At 56.2% G+C, this 21,676-nt stretch overlaps 1 protein-coding gene across 1 annotated transcript in view; it reads right to left on the bottom strand.

Annotated features, from left to right (window-relative positions):
* Positions 1–45: 45 nt before the first annotated feature.
* Positions 46–21,676, bottom strand: part of PLG (plasminogen) — a 40,385-nt gene continuing 18,754 nt past the window's right edge. The window contains exons 10-19 of the mRNA XM_079781357.1: positions 21,183–21,339; positions 18,682–18,863; positions 16,395–16,543; positions 14,538–14,631; positions 12,013–12,133; positions 10,344–10,418; positions 9,280–9,420; positions 7,201–7,307; positions 1,024–1,169; positions 46–416 (exon numbers count right to left, since the gene is read on the bottom strand). Of these exons, the coding sequence (XP_079637483.1) occupies positions 255–416; positions 1,024–1,169; positions 7,201–7,307; positions 9,280–9,420; positions 10,344–10,418; positions 12,013–12,133; positions 14,538–14,631; positions 16,395–16,543; positions 18,682–18,863; positions 21,183–21,339 (1,334 nt within the window). The 3' untranslated portion in view covers positions 46–254. The remainder of the gene's footprint in view (positions 417–1,023; positions 1,170–7,200; positions 7,308–9,279; positions 9,421–10,343; positions 10,419–12,012; positions 12,134–14,537; positions 14,632–16,394; positions 16,544–18,681; positions 18,864–21,182; positions 21,340–21,676) is intronic.

Raw genomic sequence — 21,676 nt, 5'->3', positions numbered from 1 at the left:
CAAAGAACGTGAGGGCAATGAAGATCCCAAACACCAAACGCACGTAAGGACAGAGTTTATTTTCAGCAAATGCCATCGCGCCGTGGCCTCATTGTCACAGCGGCCCGCCGGCGCGGGCAGGGGGCGCCGAGGAGGCGGTGGTGGCGCCGAGGGCGGCGTCTCCGTGTGATTGCCGTCAGCGACTTCCCGGCCGCCGGGTCCCCTGCCACGTCCCGGCGCCTGCCTCCGCCACGTGCCCCCCATCCCCCAGCCCACTAATTGTTCCTCATGGTCTCCTCGATCCAGGGGACAAACCTGGACACACGGACGTACACGCCGGGCTTGTTGGGGCGAGCACAGCCCAGACCCCAGGAGGTCACTCCCTGTAACACGTACTTGTCCTTCTCGAAGCAGACCAGCGGGCCCCCGCTGTCGCCCTGCACGGAGGGAGGGAGGGGGGGAAGCCAGGTGAGGGCCCACCGCAGCCTGGTATTTGGGGGGCCACCCTCCTGCTTCCCAAGGGTGAGTCTTCTCGGTATCTGAACCCCTTCGCGGCCAGAGGCACGTACTGACGTGCTGTGTGAGCATCTGCTGTGCCTGGCCGTGTCTGTTCCACAGACGCCCCGTGTGACGTGTGCGGGGAGCTCATGGCTGTGCGCTGCCCCCCTCCCTCCTCCTCGGGTTTCTCTTGGGCGGAGTCACCCCAGGAGCCGCCGAGGAGAAGCCGGGCCTCTGTCCCTCTCGCGGTTTCCTGCCTGGAAGGCCACCCCGAGTGCCGCCCATGGGCTCCCGGAAGGTGTGGGCTGGGGCAGCGCCGGTCCCCAACACTCCCCACTCCCCGGCTGGAGCTCAGGTCCCCACGGTCGCCGTGGGTGATCCGACTCAGCATCGGGGCCAGGCCTGCGGGGCTGCTGGGCGACCTTCAGACCCCACACGCGGCCTGTGGGGGGCAGGTCCTCCCCGACCTTGCAGCTTTGGGGCCACAAGGTCTTAAGGGGCCGAGACAGGCCACCCAGGGAGTGGCGACCTCTGTCCTCTTCTTACCTGGCAGCTGTCGGCGCCCCCGGCCAGGAGCCCGGCGCAGAGCTCCGTGGACTTGACCCTGCCGTTCAGGTACTCGTAGCGGTTGCACACCTTGTTCTCGATCACGGGCAGCTGCGCCTCCTTGAGGAGGCCGGCGCCGAAGGTGCCTGTTTCAGGGGAAAGGCCGGTTACTGCGTCCAACACGCGCTCACAGGGAAAGTTCCGGCACCACCGGCCGCAATGGTAGGTCTCGTTTGTCCAAGAGACGGGATACGAGTCAGCCACCCCCCCCTCCGGCTCCTTTGTCTGTTGGACTCTTGGGCGGAGGAACGTGATGTAAGAGGTCCTGGCCCCAAGGCCTGGATTGCGTACTCCGGCTTCTGGGTTTTGTTCCTCTTCTCTCTCCTTTTTTCACCATAAAGAAATCATTTTTTTATTTTGTAAAGAGAGATTGGGGAACACAGCTGCTGCTATTTTTTGTATATTCCCTTTCTGGCTCTTTCCTATGCTGCTTTTACTATCGATATCGCACCATTTTAGACCTCATTCCCCCCCCCCCCCCCCCCGCATTATATAATAAGGACTTTGTTACAATGTTGCAATCTCCGTAATTGTTATTTTAATGGGAAGTGACTGCTTAATGGGTGAGGAGTTCCTCTCTGGGGTGAGGAGAGTTTTCTGGGAATGGTGGTGTCGGTTACACAACGTTGTCAATGTGCTAAATGCCAGTGAATCGTGCTCGGGATCGTTAACCTAATAGATTTTGTTACTTGTATTTTACCACAACATTTCAAAAGAGAAGAGTGGCTATCAGTCACCGAGAATTAACCTTTCCAGGCACACGCCCGGGCGGTGATGTATGGCACTGACCCCCTCCCATAGTCCTCGGGGAGGGGCCGCTGGTCAGTCCTGTTGTACAGGGAAGGAGACTGCGGTTCAGAGAGAGAGTGATTTTGCCCCATATTTCCGGGCGAGTGGCTAGTGAAGCCGGGATTTGAACCTGGTTTTGTGAGGTTGTTGCCCAAATTCTTGACTACCATGCTCATTGGCCAGTGTTCTTGCCAATGTTCTGCACGTTTGTTCATGCGGTGTTTGAATATTCCTTAATATTCTTAAGTCCAAGTTTCTAGAAATGTTGTAGACATATTTATGGCTCCCAGAACGTCACCAAATTATTTTTCAAAGGGAATGACAGTGTAAAATGTCACTAGAGAAAGGTCACTTCACCACACCCTCATGGGTATGTAATATTTTAAAAAGGTTTGGTCATATAATAGATGGAAATGATCCTAATTCACTTCCTAATCTACATTTCTTTTACAATGAGGGAGAGTAAGCGTTCTCCTGTATGCTTGTTGTACTCACTGTATTCTTTTCTGGTGAAAAACTGTTTTTTGGGTGTGTGTTTTTTTTTTTTCCCTTTGGCAAAATAGAACCCTGGCAACCGCGCCAGAGAAAACGCGGTTTTTCCAAACGGACACGCCCAGGTACGCCTCACAAACCGCCCCGCTTTCCGACGTGGCAAGCCCCGTTTTCACTGGTTGTGCGAAGACCTTTGCTTTGTGAGCTGGGAGTGGCCAAGAGATGAGCTGCTCTCGTCTCCAAAGACCTCGAGTCACTGGGGGGATTGTCTCGGGTCCAGCGAGCACTCGCTGGTCTGGGGTTGACAGGGAGCAGGACAGCCTGTGGCGGGGCGGGCTGGTCCCCGCGGGCCCCGGGAGGAAGGCCTGGCCGGCAGCGCTGGGCGGCCTTGTCAGAGGCGCCGGGGTGCGGAGGGAGCAGCCTTCTCACAAACCAAGTCACTCGAGTGTCCTGCTCCAGCACCTGCTTCCTGAGCCGGACAGACCGGAGGGCGCTGGTGGCACCCCCTGTGTAAGGAGGGGGATGTGGTCTGCGCGGACGTGCTGCCATCCGGTGGCCACTGTGGGAATTGCATTTCTGGGGCTGGAAGTGACTTGGGGACCAGATGCCCTGATGGGGCGGTGGCGGGGGAAGCAGGATCCCTGAGAGCCTGTGTGATTGCGGGTGAGGGGCTGACAGGAATGGGCCCCTCGGCCTGAACACAGGACACAGGTCTACCTTGCTGTGGAGCAGCGAAGGCAGGGAGCGTCTGGGGGCTGCAGGGGAGAGGGGAGAATTCTGACCCCTCACCAAGAGGCTGAGGCAACACTGATTGATCGGAGGTCACTGTTGACATGTAGGAAAACGGTCAACACCCTGGCTCATGTCTTGTGACTCCTCCGGGTGCAGTGAATCTACTGAGAGTCACTTTCCCAGCAGACATGCAAGTGAGGCCCGAGAGACGGGATCCCAGGGCAGGATGGTGTGCAGAAGAGTGTGGATGATGGCGGGACGGAAACAGCGAATGGGCCTGGGGTCAGGCAGGCCTGGGTGCCATCAGGGCTCAGCTACACACAGGCTCCTTGATGGTTATTGTGATGATGAAGGTGATGATGAAGGTGATGATGGGGAGGGTTGGAGCTTGAGGATGGTGATGGTGGTGGTGATGATGGGGGGTGATGATGGTGATGATTATAGTGATGATGGGGAGGGTTGGAGCTTGATGATGATAATGGTGATGATGGTGATATTGATGATGGTTGTGGTGGTGATGGTAGTGATAATGGTGATGATGGTGATGGTGGTGATGTTGTGGGTGATGATGGTGATGATTATGGTGATGATGGGGGGTGATGATAGTGATGGTAATGATTGTTGTGGTGGTGATGGTGGTGATGATGGTGATGATGGGAGGTGATGCTGGAGATATTGATGATGGTGATGGTGGTGATGATGGTGATGATTATGGTGATGATGCGGAGGGTTGGAGCTTGATGATGATGATGATGATGGTGATGTTGATGGTTGTGATGGTGATGGTGGGGATGATGGGAGGTGATGGTGGAAGTATTGATGATGGTGATGGTGGTGATGATGGTGATGATTATGGTGATGATGGGGAGGGTTGGAGCTTTATGATGATGGTGATGATGGTGATGATTATGGTGATGATGGGGAGGGTTGGAGCTTGATGATGATGGTGATGATGGTGATGTTGATGGCTGTGGTGATGGTGGTGGTGATGATGGTCATGGTGGTGATGGTGGTGATAGTGGGGATGGTGATGATTGTTGTGGTGATGATGGTGGTGATGATGGGAAGTGATGGTGGAGGTATTGATGATGGTGATGATGGTGATAATTATGGTGATGATGGGGAAGACTGGAGCTTGATGATGATACTAGTGATGATGGGGGTGATGATAGTGATGTTGATGATGGTTGCGGTGGTGATGGTGGTGATGTTGTGGGTGATGATGGTGATGATGGAGGTGATGATAGTGATGGTGATGATTGTTGTGGTGATGGTGGTGATGATGGGAGGTAATGATGGAGGTATTGATAATGGTGATGGTGGTGATGATGGTGATGATGGGGAGGATTGGAGCTTGATGATGATAATAGTGATGATGGGGGTGATGATAGTGATGTTGATGATGGTTGTGATGGTGATTGTGGTGATTATGGGGTGATGATGTGATGATTGTGGTGATAATGGGGAGGATTGGAGCTTGATGATAATGGTGATGATAGGGGTGATGATAGTGATGTTGATGATGGTTGTGGTGGTAATTGTGGTGATGGTAGTGATCATGAGAGGTGATGGTGGAGATATTGATGATGGTGATGATGGTGATGATTATGGTGATGATGGGGGGGTGATGATAGTGATGGTGATGATTGTTGTGGTGATGGTGGTGATGATGGGAGGTGATGGTGGAGGTATTAATGGTGGTGATGATGGTGATGATTATGGTGATGATGGGAGTGATGATAGTGATGTTGATGATGGTTGTGATGGTGATGGTGGTGATTATGGGGGTGACGATGTGATGATTATGGTGATGATGGGAGGGTTGGACCTTGATGATGCTAATGGTGGTGATGGTGATGATGGGGGGTGATGATGGTCATGGTGGTGATGGTGATAGTGATGGTGGTTGTATAAGCACAGGAGCTGCTGGAATACCATCTCCAAATCACTGGGAATTCCATGTGCATCATCTTAATGCTCACAGTGACTCTATAAGGTGGTACAGATGAGGAAACTGAGGCTCAGCGAGATTAACTATCTTCCTGATGTCGCGTGGAGGTAGATGGAACCAGAACTCACATCCAGATCTGTACGCTTTTGAGTCCTTGCTTTCATCAGCCAGCAGGCTTTGTGGCTCACCAAGAAGTCCCTTTTTTGGCTTAATCCAGTTTGCGCTGGATTGTCTGCCACTGCTAGAGGGAGTCTCATGGGATCGCTGCACTCCCGTCATTAACGTGACTCAGCTTCTGGGCCTCTCCACACCTCTCATCGCCTCCCCCACTCGCCCTGAAGCCCATTTTCAGCCGAGGAAACAAGTTCAAGAAGCGTCTGTGGCTTTTCTAAGTCCCGGCAGCTGACCGGTGGGAGTCGGGGTCCTGCCTTGGGCCTGTCTGCCTCCGCAACCCTCTGCCACGCCTGCCCCTTCTCAGCCTCGGGCCCTTCCTTTGCAAAATCGGGACGGGCATGTCCAACGCACACGGATTTGTGGCATTTACATTTTTTAAAATCGAAGACTGAGCCAGCGTGGCACTCCCATCGTGCCGCTTCCTTTACTCCTCCATGTCCGCCAACTCCGAAAGCGGACGGGGCCTGGGACACCCGGGAGGAAGGTGTCAGGCAGCAGGGAACGTGCGGAAATAAGGAAGGCAAGTTTGAGATGCTCTGGACCAGTCGTTTTCAACCTGGTTTAAAGCCTCAACACCTTCCTTCAAGGGAGAGCCCCTGCAGAAGCTAACGGGGACAGCACCGCTCGCCAACACCCTCCCAGCTGAGGGTCCGAGGCCAAAGGACCAGAGGTAAGGGCCTGTCCAGCGTGCCCAGCGAGGGCAGAGCCAGGGCCTTTTCCAGGACTCCTGACTCACCACCGCTTCTGAGAGAGCGAGGCAGAGAGCGAGGCAGAGAGCGAGGCGGAGAGCGAGGCGGAGAGCGAGGCGGAGACCTCGGGCGCTCGCACAGGTTCCTGGGCCCGGGTCAGTCTGTCCCACCCCTAAACCAACTGTCAGTCTGTCCCACCCCTAAACCAACTGTCAGTCTGTCCCACCCCTAAACCAACTGTCAGTCTGTCCCACCCCTAAACCAACTGTCAGTCTGTCCCACCCCTAAACCAACTGTCAGTCTGTCCCACCCCTAAACCAACTGTCAGTCTGCCCCACCCCCAACCCAGCTGTCAGTCTGTCCCACCCCTAAACCAACTGTCAGCCTGTCCCACCCCCACCCAGCTGTCAGTCTGTCCCACCCCCACCCAGCTGTCAACCTGTCCCACCCCTAAACCAACTGTCAGTCTGTCCCACCCCCAACCCAGCTGTCAGTCTGCCCCACCCCTAAACCAACTGTCAGCCTGTCCCACCCCCACCCAGCTGTCAGCCTGTCCCACCCCCACCCAGCTGTCAGTCTGCCCCACCCCCACCCAGCTGTCAGTCTGCCCCACCCCCACCCAGCTGTCAGTCTGCCCCACCCCACCCAGCTGTCAGTCTGCCCCACCCCACCCAGCTGTCAGCCTGTCCCACCCCCACCCAGCTGTCAGCCTGTCCCACCCCCACCCAGCTGTCAGTCTGTCCCACCCCCACCCAGCTGTCAGCCTGTCCCACCCCCACCCAGCTGTCAGCCTGCCCCACCCCCACCCAGCTGTCAGCCTGTCCCACCCCCACCCAGCTGTCAGTCTGTCCCACCCCTAAACCAGCTGTCAGTCTGTCCCACCCCCACCCAGCTGTCAGTCTGCCCCACCCCCATTGTCTGCCCACACATACACCAGACATGTGGGGTATCTGGGGAGACTAACTGAACTATGAGTTTAGTTGTTTTGCACCTGCTGGCGGCTAACTTCACATGGAAAACAGCCTCACCCCCGGCAGACACAGGCTTGCAGCAAGGCCCTGCTCACCTGGGACGCAGTATCAGTGTCGAATTTATGGGCTAAGACAGAGACTTAGGAAACGCTCCCGCTCCCTGGCCGTGTCCCTGGGCGCTGAGAACGGAGACGTGGCAGGGCCCAGACTAGGTCAGGGAGGCGGGGGACCTCGCTGGCTGAGAGGAGTTTGTGCAAACGCTCCTTCTCACGGAGGCGGTAGGCGAAGGAGTTCCTTACGGGAGCACGGACTGACTCACCTTGCGTTTCTCCCCAGCCCGTGATGTAACACACCGTCCGGTCGGCGACCACGTAGTCGGCGGGCGGCAGACACGCTGGGATCACCTTGTCGGTGATGATGGCAGGGCTGAGAGGAAGCACAGATGTGACAGTTGACTGCCTGCCTGAGACTCCTGCCACTCATCGGCGGTCGCCCACAACTAGACGCCACTTGCCCGAAGCCCCAGACCCTCCGCGCTGGCATCTCCCTGATGCCCGGGCACAGGCAGCCTGGAGAACAGCTTCCCCCTCACCGGTACCTATCGGAGCTTAGGGGCGGGACAAACAGAACGTTTGTCACAAAGGTACCCGTTACGGACAAGCATCCACAGTGACACTTCGTTTGCGAGTGCCCAGCGGTGGGGGTGGGGCTGACAGAGACCCCCTTCGTGCCCGTTCTGTGCACGGCACCCTGGACGGAGGCCACGCTTCTGCACCCGCTTCACAGGCTCTCTGCACCGGGTGCGCGGCCCGTGGGGGGGCTGTCACACGGCGTCCGTTAGAGCAAAGGCATCATGTGACCGTGAGCCAGCCCCGCCTTTGGGGCTGTTTCCTCCTCTATGGATCTCCACACCGCGATGGCGGGGATCAATAACTAGGCACCAAGGGAAGGAGGACCAGAAACACCCGCATAAGCCAAAGGGCATTGTTTCCCAAGAGCCTCCACAGGCCGTAGGTTCCAGGGCATCTTAACCACCAGACCCCCACGTCCAGGCTGGATTCCACTCTGGCGAGCTCCAGAGGAGAACGGGTGGGAGAGGAGAGACGCCCGAATCCGATGAAGAACCACCGTGGCCACCAACTCGGAGGCAGACACACCCTCTCGGGGTCACCGGCACAGAGCCAGCCTGGCACCTGGGGTGACCCCACAGATGTCACTCTATAGCTTCCCTCTGTGCCTTAGACCCGTGGTCGGCAAACGGCGGCTCGCGAGCCACATGCGGCGCTTTGGCCCCTTGAGTGTGGCTCTTCCACAAAATACCACGGCCTGGGCGAGTCTATGTTGAAGAAGTGGCGTTAGAAGAAGTTTAAGTTTAAAAAATGTGGCTCTCAAGAGAAATGTCAATCGTTGTCCTGTTGGTATTTGGCTCTGCTGACTGATGAGTTTGCCGACCACTGCCTTAGACACTTGGGGTGAGGGGCATGGAGTGGGTGAGTCTGGACCTCAAACATTCCAGTCTACAGAGAACACTCCCAGAACCCCAAATCCGAGCCAGGGGGTCCTCGATGGCCCTCGAAGGACCGTGTGGAGGGAGGGATGAGCTCCTGCTCCACTAAGCCAGCACCCCTTCGTCCCCTCTCTAGAGCGTCCCCGCATCCCCGAGGGCCAGGCCTCAGGTCACTGCCCCGGGCACCCGCAGGTGCTCCTGCCCAGACCAGTGGGGCGGCATTCAGACGCGGGCGCCCGCCTCCTGCGGCCCGGCCCGTCCTCGCTGTCGGTGGGTCCCCCTGTCCCGGGAGCCTGTCCCACGCTGACGTGTGAGGGCCTGTGACTGTCCGGACCGTGTCTGTCCTCAAAAGCACCGTCGGCGGCCTCAGCGGCCTCCCTGGGACCCGCTTCCAAGTCCCGCTCGCTCAGGCGTGAGCAGCGCCGTGCCCGGGCCTGAGGGCCCCGCGCCAGTTCAGGGAGGAACGGAGCCAGCGCTGGGAAGAAGGCCTGGCGTCTGCGAGGGGTGAGAGGTCATGGCCGGGTTTAAATGCGCTGGAACACCCCATCTCCTCTGAGTCCCCCAAGCACATCGCCACGCTGAGCGGAGGCGGCAGCCGGGGCGCGTGAGGAAGTCTCGGGGTGTCTACGGGCTGCCCGTGGCCTCCGGTGAGAGCATAGGGGTCACCGTGCACCTCGCGTTTCAACTCCTTTTCACGTGAAAGTCTGAGTCCTGGCGCCTTTGCCGAGACCACGGCCAGGAGGGGGCAGAATGGGCCGAGCCCAGGTCTCACTGAAGGTCAGTGTTCATCCCCGGAGGCCTGTGCCCCCACGGCCCCCGCCCCGGCCCTGTTCCGCCCGGAGCCCAGGCAGCAGCGGCGGTGCCCACGCCTCCCGGACGCGCGGGCGGCACCTGCTCAGCTTCAGCAGCGCGATGTCGGCCCGCGTGGGCTCCAGCACCAGCTTGGACACCTCGCGCTCCTGCACGTCCGCCTCCAGGTTCCGCTCGCGGTGCGCGCCCAGGATGACCTTGTACGACGAAGGCCGTGAGGACCTGGAAAAGGAGGTGCCGTGAGCGGGGCGCCCCTCTGAGCCAGACAGCACGTCCCCCAGACACTCGGCTCCCCAGTCTCCTCTGAGCATCGGCCTGCGGACTATACGTCCGGGTTCCAGTCCAGTCAAGGGCACACACCTCAATTGCAGGTTCAATCCCCGACCCTGGTCGGAGTGCGTGCGGGAGGCAACCAATCAATGTGTCGCTCTCACATCAATGTTTCTCTCTCTCTTTGTCTCTCCCCCTCCCTTCCACTCTCTCTAAAAATCAATAGAAAACATCCTCGAGTAAGGATTAACAAAAAAAAAAATATAAAATATAAAGAAAGAAAGGCCCTCGCTGGTTTGGCTCAGTGGATAGAGGGTCAGCCTGTGGACTCAAGGGTCCCGGGTTCGATTCTGGTCAAGGGCACATGCCCTGGTTTCGGGCTTGATTCCCAGTAGGGGGCGTGCAGGAGGCAGCCCATCAATGATTCTCTCTCATCATTAAAGTTTCTATCTCTCTCCCTCTCCCTTCCTCTCTGAAATCAATGAAAATATATTTTAAAAAAAAGACAAAGGTCACAATTGACCGAGCCTCGCCGTTAAGGAACGTTCTCGGCGATGCTGTTGGTAGGTGGGACCAACACTAGAGTCAGCACAAGGGCAGGCCCCGGGTCAGGGGTCCCTCGGGCACCTGTGCCACGCACGGCTCTCTCCTGCCTCCCCCCGCCGCCCCCGACCTGGTCTTTCTCCTTCGTTTCCCCGGGAAACACTCCGGTCCTCTCCCATCCGACGGCCCTGGCAGCTCTGCCTCAGGCGCTCCACGCCCACGCCCCGGTGCCCAGTGTCACGGGCCATCGGAGGAAGGGCGGGAGGGGACAGGGAAGGACCAGGCGGGACGTCTGCCAGCCGAGTCCTGGCGCCGGCCGTGCCTGCACCTACCTCTCCAGGCAGTGGGCAGCGGTGAGCACCCACTCGGGGGATATCAGCGTGCCTCCGCAGAAGTGCATTCCGAACCTGCGGGGACAGGCCGAGAGGTTAGCTCAGGTCTCGTGCTCTGTTCTACAGGAAGCTGGAAGCGGGCTCAGTCCCTTTGTTAGTGCCATGTTCCCAAAGGAAAGGCCACCCGCCCGTCATCAGGACGGTAGGGCCTGAGTTGCGCTTCACTTGGGGGTTTTCCAGAAGGTTCCATCCACAGCACTCTTTAAGGGGGCTGGGGAGGCTCGGGACAGCTGTCCCCAGACGAGCAAACCCAGGGGGGCTCCAACATGAAGCCCGAGCCCTTGGCTCCGACGGGTCAGCCCTGGACTTGAACAGAAGGGACCAGGCAAAACCACCCCTTTCGTGTCTACCCTCTCCTTTCGGCAAGATCTACGCGAGACCTGGCGAGTGCTCCTCAGGCGGCCCGCGGCGATTCTACGTGGCCTGGTCCCCGGACTTGCTGATTGTACCCGAGGCAGTTCCCTTTCGAGGGGCAGATGGCTCCTAATCGTTTACGTCCCAGAACTGCTAGGCACGGGGTCACTCACGAAAAGAGCGCGAGCCGCCCGGAAGCACATGGGTGGAGGGAGCGCACGGTGCGGGGCCCGCGGATGTGAGCAATGGCCCGGGCGCGGCGTGGAAAGAAGGGCGGGAAGCGTGACAGGTGAGGGCTGTGCAGAGGGCAGTTACTAAGCGACGAGGCAAAGAGCAGGAACGCCCGCTCAACACCGGGCAGCAGATGGACTGGCGTTGAGCGGTGCCACCGGGCCAGCCGGGCGGAAGGCTCGCGGGGGAGGCCCGCCCGCACCTGAGCGCAGGTGCCCGGGCGCAGAAATGAGACGAGGAAGCAGCCGTGTCACGTGTGTGCTTTCCACGTGTCACCAGGCAGCCTGAGCTCCCTGGAGGCGAGGCCACTGGAAGGATGACCCGAGCTGCCCAGGGATCTGAGGGTCAGAGCTGGTCGCTGCCAGCTTGTGGGGAGCGTGAGCTGCCCCAGGCGAAAGGAGGTGTGTTGGCGGCTGGGCGAGCCCCTCTGAAGGAAGACACTGAGTCTGCGTCTGTGATGGACGACAGGTGATTGGGTCTTGGTACCCCACCGGGTGTCCCGTTCCTATAGTTGTTTAGCTCTTCATCTTACAAGGAATCTTCAATACTTTCCCGGCAATACTGGCTCTCGGAAATTGTGGCATCTGCACACCTTAATGCAGTGGTCGGCAAACTCATTAGTCCACAGAGCCAAATACCAACAGCACAACGATTGAAATTTCTTCTGAGAGCCACATTTTTTAAACTTCTTCTAACGCCACTTCTTCAAAATAGACTCGCCCAGGCCGTGGTATTTTGTGGAAGAGCCACACTCAAGGGGCCAAAGAGCCGCATGTGGCTCGCGAGCCGCAGTTTGCCGACCACGGCCTTAATGGTAGCTGCCCGGATCAAGGAAAAGACTCCAGTTCTGGCTCTTTTCAAAGCAGAGATCTGAGAAAAGGTACACCTTTATCTCCTCGCTTCCCTTCCTCCTGAGGAGAAAGCAGAGGCGGGCTGAGCCTGAGCTGTGGGCTGAGTGCGGACGTAGACGGGTTTGCGGGCTCACACGGAAGGATGGGCGCATCGCGTCTAGAAGTGTCGTTACCTTGTTCGGAGGCTGATTTGCCACGGCCAGGAGTGCGGGTTGGCCACGCACCCTCCTACGACCCTCCCCGGGCACTTCTTCGGCTCCACCTTGGGCTTCCCACAGTCAAATGACGAGGACACTGCGGCACAGGAGAGAGAGTCGCATTTGAAGCGGGAGGTGACCGTGCTGTCGTACAACGCACGGTGAGTGAGTGGCTGCGGCCAAAACACTGAGTGTTTGACACCTCAAAGCCCCAACTATCAGTAAGAGGCCTGGACGCATGGAACAGACTGACGGCTGTCAGCGGGGAGGGGCTTGGGCACTGGATGGAAGAAGGTGAAGGGATAAATCAAAAAGTATATACATGACACAGAGATGCACACAGCAGTGTGGTGATGGCCAGGGAAGGGGGTGGGGAGGGGGTGGGGGGAGGTGGGCAAAGGCGGGGTAAATGGGACAGAAAGAGACTTTGCTGGGGGCGTTGGGCACATGATTACGTGTGCAGATGATATTTTGAGTTGTACACTGGAAACCTGTATGGTTTTGTGAACCAATATCACCCCAATAAATTCAATATAAAAAAAAAGAAAGAAAAGAGAAAAGTAAAGAAATCTCTTAATTTCAAAAGTAAAAGAAAGAAAGAAAGAAACAAAAAAACACCCATAAGCATGTTTTGGAATATCTTTCTCTACGTTTCAAAAGTAGTAGACAACACAGAACCTTCTCCATTCAAGAAGAGAAAGTCCTTTTTTTTACTTGGGGGAAGCGGTGAAGTAAAGTGGTATAGTCAGGCATTAGAATGACGGCTTCTCCGAGACCACCTTGACCGACACACATTGTTAATCTGACCTATAACGTTAGCCCCATATCACTGTCACCACCACCACCTCCACCGAACCATGGACAGTTCTCTGACAACCACAGGGCCATCCCTGCTGAAAGGCAATGGGGTACTTTTTTAACGAGACATTGATTAAATGAACACCAAATCTTTCCATAATGATCTTGCTCAGTACATTATTCAAATCAATCAAAATCTGTAAAAGCACATATCCATATCTTTTTCAGTAAACTAAACTCAAAGCACACTTACTGATAAATAAAGCAAACGTATGTATATATGAAGACTTCTATAATCCTAATAAGAAAACATAGTGTTGGGTGCAACCATTAACTCAAGAGAAATAGTTAGCTGTTATAAAAAAAAATGAATGTGCTGAATTATATGTAAATTTGACTTGAGGGCTATATATAAAACTTAGCAATAGGGTATTTTTAAATGGGAGTCTCTGTGTACAAATATGTACACACTAGAGGCCCGGTGCACAAATTTGTGCACATTGAACGGAAATTAATTAGAAGAAATATTTTAGAGGCCGGGGCGGGACTGCAGGAGGTTGGCTCCAGGGCATATCTGGCCCATCTTGCCCAGTCCCCATCAGGGCCAATAGGGGCCAGCCAGCCAGGGAGGGACCGTGGGAGGGCTCCAGGGCGTGTCCGGCCCATCTCACCCAGTCCCAATCAGCCGGACCCCAGCAGCAAGCTCACCTACCGGTTGGAGCATCTGCCCCCTGGTGGTCAGTGCATGTCATAGCGACTGGTTGAGCGGTTGACCGAACCGTCGACCAATAGGTCGGACACTTAGCATATTAGGCTTTTATGTAGAGAGATGTGTGTATGTGATTGTAAGTACCAAGGATAATCTGCCCTAACCTGAACTATTACCTCTCCCAGCCAGGCTCCGGACCGCCCTCCTGGGAGCCTCTGACTCACCGAGGGCCCAGAGATAACACATCACCGCCTGCACTGCTTCCCTCCCGCCTGCTCTCTCCACCGGGCGCAGGGTTCAGGAGGCAAGGTCGGTGTCCATCCTTGGTGGCACCTGCTCGTGCCCAGGACAGCTCAGGGTCATCAAATGCTTTCCTGTTGCCTGGCGCCCTTCAGATCCTCAGCAACGTGAGCGTAAGTCATTGTTCATAACGACACTACGGCGGGGGGAGGGGGTTCTTTCCGTCCCAACCAGAGACTCTACCCTCTCTCGAACCTGGAGCCTGAATTTTCCAAATAACTTGCCCTTTGTCACGGCCTGTGGTGCGCATCCACATAGAAAAGCCTCTTTAAACAGGAAACACGCAACACTATGACACGCTACTCTGACACTGAGCTTAGTTCCTGCCGCTGAGCCTCGGACAGAGCCGGCCTCACAAATGCGCGAGGGAAGGGTCGCTACAGAGAGCAGTGCTCTCCGGTTCTCCATTCAGAATCGAAAGTTTCTCTTTGTTTTTACTTATTTCTTATCGGTACTGAACGTGGTGGTGGAATTATTAACATCATTCAACCAACAAATACATAATTTAAAGTAAGTGAATATAAGTAAATAACTTATGTTTAAGGTGGGCATCTTCAGTGATGAAGAGGGCTCAGGGAGGAGGCGGGGGGGGCGGGGGGAGGGCAGGCCAGCGGAAAGGCTCGGCCCACAAGCCCTTCTCTCCCAGAGCCGCATGAAGGTGGCGAGGCTGCGTGCATCTGAGAAGCCAGCTTACCGCACTGCGGGACGTCGCAGTAGTCGAACAGCTTCTTGGGGTCCGTCGTGTAGCACCAGGGCCCGTTGCTGTCGCCGTCGGGGTTGCGGCAGTACTGGAAGAGAGGCGCTGCTCAGGGACGGGACGGGACGGCGTGCTCGGGGCGGGAGAGGGGGGCCTGGGCACAGGCAGTCACGCTGCCCTCAGAAGAGGGAAGGTAAGCGCTCCTTTGGGGGGCGGGGGGGGGAGTAAACTTTAGGGTGCTTCTGACCCTTCCCAGCACATTGGTCATGTCTCCTTGTTCCTAAGGAGCTCCAGCCTTGAGGCCACGCCCCGGAGGGAGAGTGGAACCTCTCGGGGACTTAGTGTGGGGACTGTAAAAGGGGACTCCTGTCGGTGGGGGCGATGGAGATGCCGCAATAGGACCGCGGGCATGATGGACTCATCCTGCGCCGGGGTCACCACGGAGCCTGCTTGCTGGTGGCTCAGAAATGCGGACGCCCTGGGCTGGGCACCGTCCGTGGGCCAAGCCAGGAGCGGCTGTGTCTCCTTGTCCTTCCTGTGCATGCCCCGAAGCAAACCAGAAAGTGTGGGAGGCCCCGCCGGCGCAGCTCAGGGGTTGAGCATCGATTTATGAACCAGGAGGTCACGGTTCCATTCCCAATTGGGGCTCATGCCCGGGTTGTGGGCTCCATCCCCAGTGCAGGGCGTGCCGGAGGCAGCTGATCCATGATTCTCTCTCATCATTGATGTTTCCATCTCTCTCTCCCTCTTCCTTCCTCTCTGAAATCAATTAAATATATATGTGTATGTGTGTGTGTGTGTGTATATATATATATATGTATATATATATACATATATATACATATATATATATACATATATATATATACATATATATACATATATATATGTATATATATATATATATACACACTGAGTGGCCAGATTATTATGATCTCTGAACGCATAACAATCTGGCCACTCAATGTATATCCTATATAATAAAAGGCTAATATGCAAATTGTTCCCGTGACCAGGAGTTCGACCAGCAGGCAGGCCAGCCAACCGCCCATGTCCCCTCCCCCTGGCCAGGCTGGCCGGACCCCACCCATGCACGAATTCATGCACTGGGCCTCTAATATATACATATATATATATATATATATTATATATATATATATACACACACACACACACACTGAGTGGCCAGATTATTATGCGTTCAGAGATCATAATAATCTGGCCACTCAGTGTATATATGTATGTATATATATGTATATGTCTTTTTTTTTTTTAATTTTTAAAGAAAGAAAAGAAAGTGTGAGAGACTGGGAAATCCTACTATGGGGAATCCCAATGCCCCACCCAAATTTTTTTCCTAGAAAAGTCTGACCATAATGTCACGAATCACATGGATCCCCAGGATCTAGCAGGCGTCCTCAGACTACAGCCCGCGGGCCACCTGCGGGTATTTTTGCCGTTCTGTTTTTTTACTTCAAAATGAGATGTGTGCAGTGTGCACAGGAATTTGTTCATAGTTTTTTTAAACTATAGCCCGGCCCTCCCGCGGTCTGAGGGACCGTGAACTGGCCCCGTTTACGAAGTCTGAGGACCCTGCTCCAGAGGGTGGACACTAGAAACTAGAAGCAGCGCGCGGGAAGAGCGCCGGGGATGGGCTGCGGCGGGGTGGCCGCCGGGCGGCTCCGGTGCTGACGGTGCCGGTGCTGCTCCTGCTGCAGGCTCAGCCCCCGAAAGCCCGCGTGGTCCCCCCCACACACACCCCCACCCACCACAGATCAGTCCAGGCTGACTCGCCGCAACAGAACCCATTCTGTTTGCAAAGGTCGGTCCGCAAAAGGCGCGAGAGCGGCTTACGTTTTTCTCCAGCCCGGCCCGCGGGTTTGTGTCCGGCGTGAAGATGCTGTGTCTGTGGGGCTCCTGGGCGGCCCAGGCCTGGCAGGGGGTGCCGGCCACCGTGGTGGCCTTCTTGCCCCGGTACCCCTTCCCGTTCCCAAGCATGCAGTCTGCGGGGAGAGAGGGCGCTGCTCAGGCTCCGCGGCCCGGGGGCCAGGCCCGGTTCTCCCATGTCCGGCCCTGTGGCCGCGCCCTGCAGAGCCCAGGAGGCCGGGTGGTGGCGCTGTCCGTCTAACCCAGTGGCCGGCAAACTCCTTAGTCAACAGAGCCAAATGTCAACAAGACAACGACTGAAATTTCTTCTGAGAGCCCAATTTTTTAAACTTAAACTATATAGGTAGGTACATTGTTATTAACTTAATTAGGGTCCTCCTGAGCTGGCCTTTGCTAAAAACTCAAGGGGCCAAAGAGCCGCATGTGGCTCGCGAGCCGCAGTTTGCCGACCACTGGTCTAACGCGTTACCCGTCTAACACGTTACCCGTCTAACACGTTACCTGTCTAACACGTTACCCATCTAACACGTTACCCGTCTAACACGTTACCTGTCTAACACGTTACCCATCTAACACGTTACCCGTCTAACACGTTACCTGTCTAACACGTTACCCATCTAACACATTACCCATCTAACATGTTACCCGTCTAACACGTTACCCATCTAACATGTTACCCGTCTAACACGTTACCCGACGTGCGCGTGGGCTTGGAAACAGCCGTGTGGAGCAGGGGCTGGGATGGGAATTGGGCCAGGACACTGAGCTCGTTGGTTTGACCCCGCTGAGTGGCGGACGGCGCCCGGGAGAATTTGCGGGGGCAGATGCTGCTGTGAACTGCTAGGCGGCTCTCGAGCACCTCCTCTCACGGGGGGAGAGGGGGGGTAAAGGGGTGCACACGGGAAGGCTCTTCGGGAAATCTTATTTGGCTGGAGCTGTGCTTTGCGTCCCGCCCTCCGGGGAGAAGAGGGTAACTGGGGGACTTGGGATGCCTTCCCCAAGCTTGTCCGCACCTCAAACCTAGGGAGGGGGCTCCCTGGGACCCCTGAGAGAACTGGATGTGGGACGCATGTGGGGGTGGGGGGTGCACCCGTGCCCTGACGGCCACTTGGAAAACCCAAACAGCGAGGAGGGGGCCTTGCTGGGCAGCCTGTACCCCGACATTTTCCAGAACCAGGGCGTGTGGGTTGCCCATGCACTAAATGAGGCACCGACACGTGGGAGAACCGTGGGAGGTCCCCTCAGGTTTACCCAGGAGGGACCCCAGGCGGGGCTCCGAGCAAGGAGAGGTGGGCTCACGGTCCCGGGGGGAGCAGGCGGGGCCCCCACATTGCGGGGAAGCCGAGCCCACCTCAGGGAGGAGGGGCTCTCGACTTCTAACCAGGTCCTTCTCAGCACCACTGTCTGGAGGCGTTGAATGCCCCGAGAGTGGCCAGAGGAGCTGTGTGACCCTGGTTTTCATGCAGGGGCGGGGGAGAGGGAGCCCCTGCGTTTTCCCACCCCTCGAAGGCGCAGCGGCCTCGCGGCTGCCCGGCAACCACAGGACCAGGTGCTCAGGGAGCAGGGAGGATGGGGACCACTTTCGGCTCCCCCTCAGGTGACAGCCCCTTCTCATGTGGAGGCCGATGACCCTGCGGCCACACAGCCTCCTGCGCCTGTCTGACTAGCTCCCCTAATTCAGCGCGTTCAAAGCCAAATTAACCCTTTCTATTCCTCCATGGAGGAGGCAGACACATGTTTTTCTAGAAGGCTCTATTTCAGCCCGGCTGGGGTTGCTCAGTGGTTGAGCCTTGACCTATGAACCAGGAGGTCAGGGTTTGATTCCCGGTCAGGGCACATTCCCCGGGTTGCAGGCTCGTTCACCAGTAGGGGGCGTGCAGGAGGCAGCCGATCAATGATTCTCTATCATCATTGATGTTTCTCTCTCTCTCCCTCTCCCTTCCTCTCTGAAATCAATAAAAATATATATATATATTTTAAATTTAAAAATAGAATGTCCTATTTCAGCTAATGCCACCATTCCCAACCTCCCACCCACCAAGGCTCACGGTGCCACCCCTCCGCCACAGCCAGTTAGTTTCTGGGGCTCACCCCGTCACACCAGCAACAGCAGCTCTGCCCCGCCCCCAAGGTGACACGAGAGGTTTCCTGCCACATGGATTCAGGTTCCCATAGCAACGAGCTTCTGCATCCATCCGCTTCCCCGGGCTCTCGTCCCAGTGCCCAAGCGCACAGTCTGGCCGCCGTGTCTCACCTGCTTCCGAAGAGTCCTGGGAGATGACAGCCTGGACCTCGGGCGGGGCGTGCGTGGCAGCCCCCTGTGTTTCTGAGCATTTCCTCAGGTTGCAGAACTCCCAGCGGACCCGGGGGTCAGTGGTGTAGCACCAAGGGCCCTTGTCGGCGTCGGGATTCCGGCAGTAGTTCATGGTCAAGCCGCTGCGAATGGCACACGAGAGGGCGTGAGGGGGGGGAGAGTCCTCAGGGGCACCCCGCACCCTCTGAGTTTTGTGTTAACGAAGTCTTTTTTTAAAAAATTGATTTCAGAGAGGAAGGGAGAGAAATAGAGAGATAGAGACATCAATGATGAGAGAGAATCATGGATGGGCTGCCTCCTGCGTGACCCCTACTGGGGGTGGGGGGAGGGATTGAGACTGCAACCCAGGCATGTGCCCTTGGCCAGAATGGAACCTGGGACCCTTTAGTCCACAGGCTGACTCTCTATCCACTGAGCCAAACCAGCTAGAGTCAAAGTCTTATTTTTAATAAGAGGAAGTCACAGCGGAAGAAGTGAGTAGTAGAAGAAATGGGCTCAGGAAACAAGTTACAGAGGCAAAGAAGGGCCCTTGGAGCTTAGGATGGGGGTTGTGGGGAGTGAGAGAGAGAGAAATAGAGAGAGAGAGAGAGAGAGAGAGCCTTAATAAAGTCTTAAGTGACTTTGCAATATTTCCATCAAAGGTGCTAATTATTACAGTGCCACAAGTACAGGTCCTCAATGTCAAAACAACTTTAAAATCTATATATATAAAAGCCTAAGCACCTGTCCGACTGACCAGTAGCTATGATGCACACTGACCACCAGGGGGCAGACGTTCAATGCACAGACAAGGAAACATGGAACAGACTGATGAATCTCAGAGGGAAGCGGGGAGAGCGGGAGGGCGGGAAGAGATTAACCAAAGATCTTATATGCATACTAGAGGCCCAGTGCACGGATTCGTGTACTGGTGGGGTCCCTTGGCCTGGCCTGCACCCTCTCACACTCTGGGACCCCCTCGGGGGATGTTGGACTGCCGGTTTCGGCCTGATCCCCGCAGGCCAGGCCGAGGGACCCCCCCCCCCCCCCCCGGTCCACGAATGCATGCACTGGGCCTCTAGTAGATTACAATTTTTAATTAAAAAATAAAAATGAATATATGCCCCATGTAAAAGCTAAGATGGCATATAAATGTGTAAAGAACGTATCAGAATGTCGCCTTTCCCTGGGAATGTTAACTTCGTTTCCCGGGGATAACCAACATGGATTTTGAAGCGTGTGTGTTAGATTTTTTCTATGCACACACATGCTTCTGTATCTGTGTCTGTGTCTCTATCTATGACCACATCGGGCTGTGAACTGAAAGCTGGAACTGAATGCGTCTCCCTGAGGAAGAAGTGACATCGAAGACGATGGCACGCCCGCAGCCTTCCCAGTCCATTCACTCCTGCTGTGGCTAAATGCTGTGCATTCCCCATGGGAGGCCGTGAGCATACTGTAACTGCAAATACTCCGTCTGGTGGATCGCGCGGGTTCAGCGGTTGGAGGGACTTCTGGAAACTAGCTCCCAGGCCCGACGTCGTTTCCATGGGGCGCGTTCTGGGGGGATGGGAGGAACCCCATATTGTCCTCACTCCACCCACCTGTCCCACCTCCCTCTCTGCCGCCTCGCAGGGCCTGGGAATGGGATGAAGCTGAAGAACTGCGGGACAGAGGGGTGAAGAGGGGCATCCGGGTAGACCGGGGATCTGCAGGAGCTGAGGGAGCTGAGGGCTTACGGAGGAGTCAGAAAACACTGGGTAAGAAACAGCAGGTGAGGAGCCTGGGGCGCTGGTGGTTCGGTCCCCCAGGCCTCCCCGGAACACTGCCCTCTCCAACCTAGACCTGGGGCTGCCGGAGACGATGGGGAAATGTGGGGGTCCGAGGCCATGCCTGTAGATACCACGGACACGTGGCGTGGGCCCACGATCCGAGGAAGCCAGCCAGAGGGCGGCTGAGCAACTGGAGGTGTCCAAAGGCTTAGCCATGTTGGGCAAAGAGGCTGTCTGCTCAGCCTGGTCTTTGGTCACCTCCCTGCCGTTCCCTGTCAGCATCCGTCTACTCCCTGACGCGTCTGCCTTCCTGCTTTCCCTCAGACCGGAACGCTCGGGCCCCAATGGGTCTGAACGGGTCAGGCTGTAGACGCCGTGACTCAGCTGGTGTTGTGGGTGGTTCCCTTGCTAATCATCGGGTCATTTGTCTTCCTGACCTTTCCACTCGTGTGACCGGGACCCCTCCATATGTCCCCACCCCCGGCTTCCACAAAACTACTCAGGAAAGACAGCCCACCTCTAACTTCTCGTCTTTGGGAACTTTTGCTCAAAAACAAGGCACCCGAGATACTGTGCCTCACATTCTAGAGCCAAGAGAAGTTTGGGTCTAAGAAGTTAGCGTAAACAAGTCCCTTCTAACACGCTGACGTGAGCCGTGGCTCCTCTGAGGGTTAAAAAGCAAAGACATACGCGTTGGGGAATTTGTCTGGGGTCCTCGAGTGCCGGTGCGGGGTCATGGACGACCAGGACTGGCATTTGCGCCCCGTGATGGTGGTGGAGGAGGTGCCGCGGTAGCTCTGCCCGTTGCCGTGGTAGCACTCCTGGACCACGGGCGTCTGCTCTTCCACTGAAACGGGAGTGGAAGAAATCAGTGAATAGTGACTAGAACGGAGAAATGTGTGAAGCAATATGACTCTGCTTGTGCGTTCACACTGTTCCTTATCAGCAGGCAGATGGGCATGCAAAAGAAACAACAGATCCGTAACATTCCAGAATTTTAATGACCTCACTTTTTTGGTAAATATTTAATGTAAAGCGCGGGGAAGCCCGGCTGGCTTGGCTCAGTGGCTGAGCATCAACCTATGAACCAGGAGGTCACGGTTCAATTCCCAGTCAGGGCACATGCCCAGGTTGCGGGCTCGATCCCCAGTAGGGGGCATGCAGGAGACAGCCAATCCGTGATT

This window comes from Cnephaeus nilssonii, assembly GCF_951640355.1.
Source record: "Cnephaeus nilssonii genome assembly, chromosome: 9".
Lineage (NCBI taxonomy): Eukaryota > Metazoa > Chordata > Mammalia > Chiroptera > Vespertilionidae > Cnephaeus > Cnephaeus nilssonii.
The sequence above is the reverse complement of the archived record's forward strand: the minus strand, read 5'-3'. Positions and strand labels throughout refer to the sequence as shown.